Source organism: Capra hircus, chromosome 10 (genome assembly GCF_001704415.2).
Source record: "Capra hircus breed San Clemente chromosome 10, ASM170441v1, whole genome shotgun sequence".
Classification (NCBI taxonomy): Eukaryota; Metazoa; Chordata; class Mammalia; order Artiodactyla; family Bovidae; genus Capra; species Capra hircus.
In genome coordinates, this window is record NC_030817.1 from 72,055,965 (window position 1) to 72,068,289 (window position 12,325).

A 12,325-nucleotide genomic window follows, 5' to 3' on the forward strand; every position below is an offset into this window, starting at 1 on the left:
AAAAAAGATGTTCTTTTCATCATAGGGGACTGGAATGCAAGAGTAAGAAGTCAAGAGATAACCTGGAGTGACAGACAAGTTTGGCCTTGGAGTACAAAACAAAGCAGGGCAAAAGCTAGCAGAGTTTTGCCAAGAGAATACACTGATCATAGCAAACACCCTCTTCCAACAACACAAGAGAAGACTGTACACATGGACATCACCAGATGGTCCGAAATGAGATTGCTTATATTCTTTGCAGCCAAAGATGGAGAAGATCTATACAGTCAGCAAAAAACAAGACCGGGAGCTGACTGTGGCTCAGATCATGAACTCCTTATTACCAAATTCAGACTTAAATGGAAGAAAATAGGGAAAACAACTAGACCATTCAGGTATGACCTAAATCAAATCCCTTAGGATTATAATGTGCAAGTGAGAAATAGATTCAAGGGATTAGATCTCATAGACAGAGTGCCTGAAGAACTATGGACAGAGATACATGACATTGTACAGGAGGCAGTGATCAAGACCATTCTCAAGAAAAGCAAATGCAAAAAGGCAAAATGGTTGTCTGAGGAGGCCTTATAAATAGCTGAGAAAAGAAGAGACACAAAAGGCAAAGGAAAAAGGAAAGAGGTACCCATCTGAATGCAGAGTTCCAAAGAATAGCAAGGAGAGATAAGAAAGCCTTCCTCAGTGATTAGTGCAAAGAAATAGAGGAAAACAATAAAAAGCACCATTTCATGCAAAGATGGATATAATAAAGGACAGACACAGTATGGGCCTAACAAAAGCAGAAGAGATTAAGAAAAGGTAGCAGAAGAACTATACCAAAAAGATCTTCATGACCCAGATAACCACGATGGTGTGATCACTCACCTAGAGCCAGACATCCTGGAATGTGAAGTCCAGTGGGCCTTAGGAAGTATTACGAACAAAGGTGGAGGTGATAGAATTCAACTGAGCTATTTCAGATCCTAAAAGACGATGCTGTGAAAATGCCACACTCAATAAGCCAGCAAATTTGGAAAACTCAACAGTGGCCACAGGACTGGAAAAGGTCAGTTTTCATTCCAATCCCAAAGAAAGGCAATGCCAAAGACTGTTCAAACTATCGCAAAATTGCATTTATCTTACACACTAGAAAAATATTGCTCAAAATAAGGCTTCAACAGTACATGAATCAAGAACTTCCAGATATTGAAGCTGGATTTAGAAAAGCCAGAGGAACCAGAGATCAAATTGCCAACATCCGTTGGATCATCAAAAAAGCGAGAGAATTCCAGAAAAAACATCTACTTCTGCTTTATTGACTATACCAAAGCCTTTGGCTGTGTAGATCACAGAAAACTGTGGAAAATTCTTTAAGAGATGGGAATACCAGACCACCTTACTTGCCGCCTGAGAAATCTGTGTGCAGGTCAAGAAGCAACAGTAAGAACTGGACATGGAACAACAGACAGGTTCCAAATTAGGAAAGGAGTACGTCAAGGCCATATATTTAACTTATTTATCCACCCTGCTTATATTTCACCACCCTGCTTATATTTCACCACCTGCCTATTTAACTTCTATGCACAGTACATCCTGCAAAATGCCAGGCTGGATGAAACACAAGCTGGAATCAAGATTGCCGGGAAAAATATCAAATACCTCAGATATGCAGATGACACCACCCTTATGCCAGAAAGTGAAGAGGAACTGAAGAGCTCTTGATTATTCTGAAAGAGGAGAATGAAAAGCTTAAAACTCATCATTCAAAAAACTAAAATATTGGCATCCTGTCCCATCACTTCATGACAAATAGCTGGGGAAACAATGGAAACAGTGAGAGACTTTATTTTCTCAGGCTCCAAAAATCATTGCATATGGTGACTACAGCCATGAAATTTAAAGACACTTGCTCCTTGGAAGAAAAGCTATGATAAACTTAGGCAGAATATTAAAAAGCAGAGGCATTACTTCACCAACAAAGGTCCGTCTAGTCAAAGCTATGGTTTTTCCAGTAGTTACATATGAATGCGAGAGTTGGACAGTAAAGAAAGCTGAGTGCCGAAGATTTCATGCTTTTGAACTGTGGCGTTGGAGAAGACTCTTGAGAGTCCCTTGGACAGCAAGGTGATCCAACCAGTTAACTCTAAAGGAAATCAGTCCTGAATATTCATTGAAAGGACTGATCTTAGCTGAAGCTCCAGTACTTTGGCCACCTGGTGGGAAGAACTGACTCATTTGAAAAGACCCTCATACTGGGAAAGATTGAAGGCAGGAGAAGAGGGGGATGACTGAGAATGAGATGGTTGGATGGCAACACTGACTTAATGGACATGAGTTTGAGGAAGCTCTGGGAGTTGGTGATGGACAGGGAAGTGTGGTGTGCTGCATTCTATGGGGTCACAGAGTCATACATGAGTGAATGACTGAACTGAACTGAAAGATAATAGAGTGAAAAATGCCATCTTATTATTTCATGTAAGAAAGGAAGATGACCAGAGAAGGACCAATAGACTTGGGTCCTGTGTGTTTTCAGGATGGTTCTTAATAGGCCTTTGGATTTTCCGTTGAAGGAGAAAAGGACAAGGATACAAATGCAGTGTTCCTGATTTCCTCAAGTACAAGTTTCTTCTTCTGAATTTCTGTTGTGTTTAGTTACTGTTTTGGGTTTTCATTACATTATACTTTGTTTGCACCCTTATTTGCTAATATATTATATCTTCTTTGCTAGTATATAACCTCTTGAAGGCATGACTTTGTGTTTTTCCATTTTGGATACTCTGTAATGCTCATCATGGTGCCCTGTCCATAAGAAATACACAGAATTTTTCATTATATATTTTCCCTGGGGATGCCGTTGAAGATTTTTCCCATATTACATATGCAACTTTATAACAATCCAAGGGTGAAATTTCTTTCCGGACTTAGTCTTTATATCAGTTTGCCTTACTCCAACTATTAGTTTTTATTGTATGAACACTAAATCATGCAACTCATTTTCGTTTCCTCTCTGTATTGATTATTAGTGCTGAACCATGTTTTTTTTTTTTTTTCTGTTATTTTTGTAATTATAATTGCTATTGTTCATGGAGGACTACCTGCCAGGCCCTGCCCTAATCTCTACACATTATATTTTAATTTATTTTTACCTCAGCCCTGTTTATTATCCCTGCTTTGCAGATAAGTCATTGAAATACAGGACAAATAACTTATCCAAGGTTATATAGCTAGAAAGTAGAATATGCACTTTTAATCTCTGTGTTCTGTTGTCTCCCAGCAATACATATGTGTTAACTCATGCAGATATTACCATATAACAGTACATATATATACATATATAGACCAATAAGGCATGTATGAATGAACAGTGAGACAGAGTGACAGATGTGATTTGACTAAGGAGAGGAAATTTTTAAATCATGGATTAAAATGCTATATCTGTGATCTCATCTCATTTCAAAGCTTTCAGAATAGCTTTAGATTATTGCTACTCAAGTTTGGTCTAGGGGCTGGTGCTAGTCCAAGAAGTGTTTTCCATTGGTTTAAGGTCAGCTATTTATAGAAATTGAAAATAAGTATTTAGAAACTTTTATAGTTATTTGAGAGTAATTTTATATTTCTTGACCCTAATAATGATAATTTGGCCTTGTAGCTTTTAAAATTTTTTTAGTAATTCATTTTAATTGTATTTTGCAAAAGTTGTGGTCTTTGGAGGTTTGCATTTTTTCTTTCTTAAAGTTATCTTTAACACAGTTGGAGAAGCACTGATCTTGTTGTTCAGTTGCTCAGTCATTTCTGACTCTTTGCAACCCCGTGGACTGCAGCATGCCAGGCTTCGCTTCCTTGTCCTTCACTATCTTCTGGAGCTTGCTCAGACTCATGTCCATTGAGTCGATGATGCCATCCAACAATCTCACCCTCTGTCACCCCCTTCTCCTCCTGTCTTCAATCTTCCCCAGCATCATGGTCTTTTCCAATGTGTTGTTTCTTCTCATCACGTGGCCAAAATATTGGCCAAAGTATTCAGCTTTAGCATCAGTCCTTTCGTGAGTATTCAAGATTGATTTCCTTTAGGATGGAGTGGTTGGATCTCCTTGCAGTTCAAGGGACTCTCAAGACTCTCTAGCACGACAGTTCAAAAGCATCAAGTTTTTAGGCTATTTGTCTGAAGAAGACAAAACATGATCTAGAGCTTGAAATTACATTCTAATCTAAACTTGACTGCAGATGAATTAGGAATTGGTATATTTGGCTGCTTGGGCAGTTTCTTGATCCTGTGAGAAAAGGCCTTAAATGGAATGGATTTTTTAGGGAAGGAGGACTTTTTTTTCCCCTTATACTTAGTATTATTCTCAAGAATGACACATTTTAATTTAGTCCTTGATACAAGATAGTAGCATGAGGGATATGTCTATAATTTATAGTTATAGCTTCCTTCCTTGACTTATCAAAGTAGCTAATAATGTACTTTGAAATTTTTGTGTGTTCAAATGGTTTATTGGAATAACAGAAAAGAAAAAAGATAGCTCCAGGACATTGCAGATGATGCTGTTTTGGCATAATAGCATTTACATTTACAGAAAGCAAAGATAGTTTCACTAAATTAATATTTGCAAAACCAGTTCAGTTCCTAATTTTTCTTTTTAAGTGGATTGGGAAGCCTTCTATAATATAATGTAAAATAATTACATGCTCAGTTACTAATCCTAACAGTGTCTTTTAGTGTTCATACGGTTACCATCTCCTCTTTAAAATAATCTCTTTTTGGTGATCCCCTAAAGCAGCATTTGATGAGTTCTTTTCATCACTATTTTTTTGGATGTTTAAAAGTTGGCCTCCAGATAGAGAAATGGGCTGAGGATATGAACAGGCATTTTTCTTAGAGAAAGAAATTGAAGTTGCCAGTGTTCAATCTCAGTAATCCCAAACTGCAGCTATCACTTGGGTATGTGAGCGTGCTAAGTTTCTTCAGTGGTGTCAGACTCATTGTGACCCTCTGGCTGTAGCCTGCCAGCCTTCTCTTCCATGGGATTATCCCAGGACAAATGCTGAAATGGGTTGCATGCCCTCCTCTAGGGGATCTTCCCAACCCAGGGATCGAACCCGTGTCTCTTATGTCTCTTGCATTGGCAGGTGGGTTCTTTACCACTATCTCCACCTGGGAAGCCCATCATTTGGGCAGGATTAAGAAATTATATTGATTTTGAAGAAGTGAGTACTGTTATGTGCTACAGGTAGTCCTATAAGTTGGTTCAGCCTTTTTGAAGGTAATTTGGGAGAACTCATCAGAAAACAAAAAATACAGCATGTCTTTATCCAGCCCTTCCACTTTTGAGGATATATTAAGTTGACTCAAAGATTTAGAAATGACTGGCAAACTAAATTATGATTTATCCACACAATGGAATAATGTATAGATCAAAAATTAAGTTACACAAATACATTTATATGTATTATGAAGAGAAAGTTAAAGTGAAGTCGCTCAATCGTGTCCAACTCTTTGCGACCCCATGGACACCAGGCTCCTCCATCCATGGGATTTTCTAGGCAAGAGTACTGGAGTGGGTTGCCTTTTCCTTCTCCAGGGAACTTCCTGACCCAGGGATCGAACCCAGCTCTCCTGCATTGTAGACAGACGCTTTACCATCTGAGCCACCAGGGAAGTCTATTATGAAGAGAAGGAAATGGATTACCAAATACTCTTTTTGGTATAATTACATTTTTTAGAAGTATTTGTACAAATACATGCATAGAAAAAGATCTGAAAGATAAATTTTAAGTCTGTGGAAAGTATTAAGAGCATTTATATAATTTTTGCTCATTTGAATTTTTGATTCTTTCCTTCTAATGAGCATGTATTGCTTTTGAAGCTTTTTTGCTGAAGATGTAGCGTCCATCTTAAAATGCACAGAATAGTATAGGAGTGAAGGATACCTGATAATTAACAGGATGTCCCCATTCCCCAGGCCCTATTCTGAAGCTTCACCAGGAGCCTGTTTTCTTTTCTTTTACAGCTGGTTCTTGAAAGCTATGTGTGAGGTTGTTTTTTTTTCCTTCTGTGACAAATGCCTATCCTTTTCTAAACAAGAAAGCCAATGTCCCAGTTAGGTGTGTGGAGTTCTTTTCATTCATTTGCAGCGCCGTTGTGTTAATACTAAATAGGCAGAGACAGCCTGACTGGTGGTGCAGGATGGTGAGCCAGCCCCCGGGCTTTTTCTGGTCAGCCAGAATCCTCTGATTGCCACGTTTTCCTAATTTCCCATTTCCAGGGCATTACTTGCATGACCTTGCTTGCTGAATATGATGCTCTGAATCTCCAAGATTTTCACATGCATTTGGAAGTGGGCAGCCAGGCGATTGTTTACAGGACTCCCAATGAACTGTGTGCTCACAGCAAGTTTGATAAACACACATTTCCTCCTTTTATCAGTGAGATTGCAGAATGTGAAGTATGAGTTTCCAGTTTTACTCATTCCCCTCAGCCCTTTTCCTGTTTAAAAACTTAGACATACTAATTGGATACTGATCTGTCCCTGTTTTTTATTTTGCTTACTGGTAGTTGACGGCTTATTCCACTACTTACCTAGGCAAGGTTTGGCAGTCCTTCAAAAATAAACTTTCCATGTATACAAGTTAAAGGAGATTCATCCCAAGGAATGTAATGTGAGCACTAATTAACAGTAATGACTGCTAATCACTTTGCTTTTTATACTCCTTTAGAAGCACTGCTATTATCCAATGTAGTTAAGTAAAATGCTTGTATATGAATCAACAATGCTGCATCCTTTTAGCAGCTATTGCTCACAATCAAGCTTTGCATAAATTAAAGTTAAACAAAATTGATTTTAATATGCTACATTTCTTTTTATAATAGGAAACTAAAATATCTACCTAAATAACCTTAATACTAAAGACATTACCTGTTTTCCTTTTTTGCAATCATCTTTGTGGTAGACGGAGAGCAATATCCCAATTTTGCTCACAGTTCACGACATTTCTTAGATTTCTTTAACATTGCATGTGGTATACAGCTCCACTTTGATTGTACTGAATGCATTTTATCAGATCAGTGAGAAGCCATGGGCTTGTATTTAATTTTTCTGGTTTTATACATTTACTTCCTAGAGATTGTACAGTTTCTTAAAATTACATGGCCCATTTGTATAAACTTAGTTCATAGGATTGATTAAGTGTTCAGTGTTGATTAAAAAAGGTTGTTTTATTATGTTTAGTGTATCATTAGACTATTATAGAAGCTTTCTGTTTATTTACATGCACTCAGCATACCTATAAACTGCCTTGCCTCAGGAGGAGACTAAGCAAAACTCATAAATTTATAATTTAAGGGAGCAATACTCAAGTAGCATTTTGGTTAAGTTAATAAAGTTAAAGCTTTAGAGTCAGTACTGGCCACTTTAATAATGCTTTACTTCTGACTTTTATTGGCAGAAAATAACTTGTTAAATTGGAGCTTTTGAAATAAAATTAAATCTAACATACCATCTGAAGCCCCTTCCCCTCTTTTTGATTTATGAGTAGGTTGACATATTATTAAAGAATTTGTAACACTTTCACAGTTCTGCACTTTGATTTCAGAGAAAGTGCTAATCTCTCTGGAATTTTGAGAGTGACAAAATGAGCTGTATACTGTTTTTCTAGGGAATTTGGAATTCTTAATTTGAAGCCTTAGTTTTATTTTATTATTATTATTATTTTTTTGGTTGCACTGTGCAACTTGTGGGATCTTAGTACCCCAACCAGGGATTGAACCTGGGCTCTTGGCTTTGGCAGTGAAAGCAAGGAGTCCTAACCACTGGACTGCCAGAGAATTCCAAGACCTTGGTTTTATGATGATACTTTTATTAATGTTGATTCATCTAACTTCTGATGTGATGTTGTGACCTGATGTGCATTAATGCATTTCTCATTTTACATGTTATCTGTAGTTGCCTGGTCATGATGTTTTAATTCTTACAGCTAATGTTAGTATTTCTACAGAGGTTCAGCAATTCAGGACATTATTTTTAAATTACCAAAATAAAATTATTTGATTTCCCTTTCCCTTTTATACTATTCATATTGTCAAAAATTTTAATTTTTGGTAAACAAACAAGTGGAAAAGTTTAGGTGGTAGTATAATAAGAATCTTTGTATTTTATATACTAGTCTTATTGTAATACATTGCAAACATATGTATTTAAAGAGATCTTTGGCCCTGTACTTAATTGAATTTAGTTTCAAAGAATTATAACAGGAGTGATGTGACAGGGCAGAAAATACTTGGAAGTTTAAGTGAATGTTGTCCATATGTAATTATAAGATCAGTGAATATTGTTGTATATAACCTTTCTTTTATATGCCAGAACTGTTGCATAACAGCAACAAAATTCCTATCTCTGAGTAAAAACTTGTTTTTTCTATTTTTCTTGGAGTTTTTACATATAGTAGAATTTCATTTTAAAAAGGTGAGGATTTCAATTTTTATCCTTTTGTTTGTTTGTTTTGTTTTTGCAGTGTGTTTACTTTCATGTGAGAGTGATTGATCTGTACCTATCATTTTTCCCAAAGAGGCGGCAAATGGAAGTGGCCTTTTAGACAAAAGTATGCAAACAGACTGCATTCTTTCTGTTGACAGAATTATGGAAGGATTGCCTGAGGTGCCACATTCATTTTCCTATTGATTGTGAGGAGGACTTTGCAGTGGGGTGCTGTTTCCATTGGATAAGGAGGTGCCATGATTAGTTACCTTTCTCATGAAAGCACTACAAAGGGAAATGCAAAAAGTGTGCAATGTGGTGTTCTCAATTTGACAGTTGTTTTTGTTAAGTTTTTTGCCCCATTGAAGTCTAGCCTATTTTAGAAAAACATACATTTTGGCCTTTTCCCTTTTTTAGGCTTAGTAGATTTCCATGCATTTGACCCTTTAAAGAAATTACATATTGTAGACGTTTTTCTCGGATTCCGTTGTAGAGCTTCAAAGCTGATGCAACAGTGCCCTCTGTAGTCTTCTAGTGAACAGTAGAGAAATGTAGATGATTTAGAATATTCAGGTAAGAAGCAGGATATTTAAATTTAATTTTTGCTCAGACAGGAGACTCCTTATTCCTAAGCAGACATTCTTGTTTTTCACTAGCGGCTTTACTTTAAACAAAGGAAACAAAAAACCATTCTGAGTTTTCATTTAGAATTATTGGCTACCTCTTGTTGTTACCCAGTGGTAAATATCAAGTTTTATCAGACATTCATCAGAGTAATCTGAGATAGAAGGAATCTTACAAGCTGTACTATCTCTTCATGAAATATCTTTTTGAAGTTGAGTTCCAATAAGAGTATTTCAGTAAATAATATAGTTTCTTTCTACTCATTTCTTCTATTTAATTAGAGCCTGAGTGGGCTGCCTAGAACTTAACTTTTACTTATTCCAGAACTGGGTTACCCAGGCTTTATACGTGACATTATTTAAATTCAAGTTAAAGGAGTTATACAATGACTAAATTATTTTTCATTCATTAGCATTAATTTAAATTTTAGATTTTCGTTTCTCTTTTTTGGTTACCTATTTGATCATATAGGTTGATAGCTAAATTTTTTGTTGTAAAACAACTTTACTTAAAGCTATTAAATGATAGTAAAAGAAGGTATCATATTTAGCTGTGATTAGAAGAGAAAAATTACATGTGCAAAGTTTAACTTTTGAGAGTGTTTTAATTAAAAAAGCATGGACCCAAATCATAGCTTCTCCTATATTTACTATATAATATTGAACACATTTCTTAACCTCTGAGCCTGCTTTCTCATCTGCCAAATGGGAGTGAAAATAGTTTATCTTTTGAGGATTTTGTAAGGGGTGAGAGATAATGTGTATTAATTGGACAAGGCATTGTACGTGCTCAGATGGTAACCATAATCCAAATATCCCAGTGTGAAGGTAAGTGGTATTGTCTTACCTGGAGAAATTTTAGTATAAATCTAGAACACATTTAATGTACTATAGATTTCTTTAAAAGTTCTGATCTCATAACTTATGATTTATGTGAATCTGAAAGTTGGCATAGTATTCCTTGGTAATGTGGACTGACAAAGTGAGATGTGCATTAACTTTCAATTCCCTGCAGACCTCCTCCCCAAATTTCTTAAACAGACCATGTTTATAAACTTTACTTTAGTAGATATTTACCCACAAATCGATATTGACAACATGAGAAAGCTGATGATGAATGAAACTCAAAAAAAGGAATCTTTTATTGTTTCCATTCAGTGTATCTGGGAGCATTTAGGATACTTTTCATTTACCTGTGCTCTTAGTGGTAGTCTAGAGCCCTTATTCTATTTTGTAGTAAATGGCTTTTGCTCTCTTCACCCAACTACAAAAAAGATGTGTAAAAATAGATGAAAGTGGAGCTTTTCTGGTTAAAGTGGACTTGGGGGACTAAAAACCCTCCCCTTCGAAAGAACAAACTTTAAAAATCACTTGGCACTGTACCATAAATGTATATGTGTGTGTGTACACACAGACACACACACACACCCTACTTTTTTGTGCAAAAATTTTGTTATACTTTGGTTTGAATATAAAGCACTTAATTCTTTACCTGGCACATAAAAGGTGCTCAATTAATGTATGCTGAGTAAAAAAAAAATTAGCATCAAGCCTTTTTTTTAATTGATATGTAAAATTCAAGATTTATGTACTAAAATACGCAATTTTATGTAGTTACATGATATTACAGTAACTATTTCTCTGTGAACCACTTAAAATAAGCACACCTCTAGAGTAATTTATTAAAGTCAAACTGTAATTCTTTAAAGTCAAATTGTGATAACTACAAATAATAATCATAAATGAATTTTTAAAAATTCAAAACTTGTCTTCAAAATGATTAAAAGTGGCTATATTCCCCAGTGACAGATTTAGCTAAATATTTGGGCATTTCAAATAACCTGATTATAAACATAATCTTTCTCAAAGAGCTACTGGATTGAATTTTCTCAACATTTTGTAAAGTGCTGTTTTTCTTATAAAGTTCTTATTTGTGCTTCATATTGATTTTGAATAACCTTAAATTTAATATTATAATAAAGCATATATTGGTTTTAGTATATAATTTAGGTTAACATTGATAACTACAAAACCATTTTTTTAAATCATTCTAAAGAAGCAACGAATGTTTAAGCCTATAGATTGAAAATGAGCAAGCTCTTAATAAACCAAATATGGTAGTTCTTTTTAAAAATGGCTAGTTGCAGTAGGAAACATGTTTAAAATTAAATTCTGGTTTACAAGACTGACAAACTGCTGTCTACCAAGAAGGAATGAGTAAGGTATTTTTTCTTTGCGATGAAAGTACCAAATTAAGAATCTGCTTAATTAAAATAATGATAAATGTAGATTACATTACTGAAGACAGTGAAATACAGCTGCTCTGTCTAGTGAGAGCCCGCATAATTTACCCAGACTGTACAAAGAAGCAATGGTGCAGCCACTGCAGACTGTTAGAAGAAATGTCCTGTTTATTCTACATACATTTCTTTTTTTAATTAAAATGTCAATGATAATTTTATAGCAGTCCTCTTAAAAAAATCCTTCTTTAAATTTCTTCAAGGTGGTAGAATGTGAGACTAGATCATTGCCATTGCTGAATGAATATTAAACCTGAGACAAAATAGCATTTTTTAATTTTTATTAATTCAGTTTTCTTTATTATAAGTTGTTATTGAAGTATACGATGGATTTTTTTTAATATGAGTCTTGTGTGAGAGGAATGTGGCCAAAATCTTTGAATATACATTTTATTTAAAGATCTTTAAGAACCTCAGCAAGATCTGAATGGTACCATAAGTACTGTTGCTTACAAAAAAGATGTGTATGTATACTGTGGAATTCTTAAGGTGGGTATATCAGGATTAGCTGGTTGCTATTTCCTCTTCAGCTTCTCACTGGATTGTGATGAAGGGTAATATGTTGTGACAGTGTTTGGAGATTAAAAAGAAGTTGACAGCCCCTGTTACACTGTATGGTCTTCCCAGGTGACGCTAGCGATAAAGAACCTGCTTGCCAAAGCAGGAGACATAAGAGACACGGTTTGATCCCTAGGTTGGAAAGATCCCCTGGAGGAGGGCATGGGAACCCACTCCAATATTCTTGCCTGGAGAATCCCATGGACAGAGGAGCCTGATGGGCTATAGTCCATGGGTTAGCAAAGAGTCGGGCATGACTGAAGCGACTTACCATGCATGTACGTTACACTGTGTATTTTCCCTTTTTGCTTTAATGATGACCGGTGATATCTTCATAATTACATGTATTTCAGAAAGCCAAGGTTGTGTGTAACAAGAAATGATGGGGCATGTT

General features: G+C 35.7%; 1 protein-coding gene across 2 annotated transcripts in view; it reads left to right on the plus strand.

The window, feature by feature from the left end:
- The window catches only part of DPH6 (diphthamine biosynthesis 6), a 193,307-nt gene that overhangs the window by 26,317 nt on the left and 154,665 nt on the right, over positions 1-12,325 (plus strand). The window contains exon 4 of one of the 2 annotated variants that reach the window (XM_018054493.1): positions 6,243-6,518. The exons of the other annotated variant lie outside the window; for it this stretch is intronic. Within the exon in view, the coding sequence (XP_017909982.1) occupies positions 6,243-6,428 (186 nt within the window). The 3' untranslated portion in view covers positions 6,429-6,518. Of the gene's footprint in view, positions 1-6,242; positions 6,519-12,325 lie in introns of those variants that run through there. 2 annotated transcript variants of the gene reach the window in all.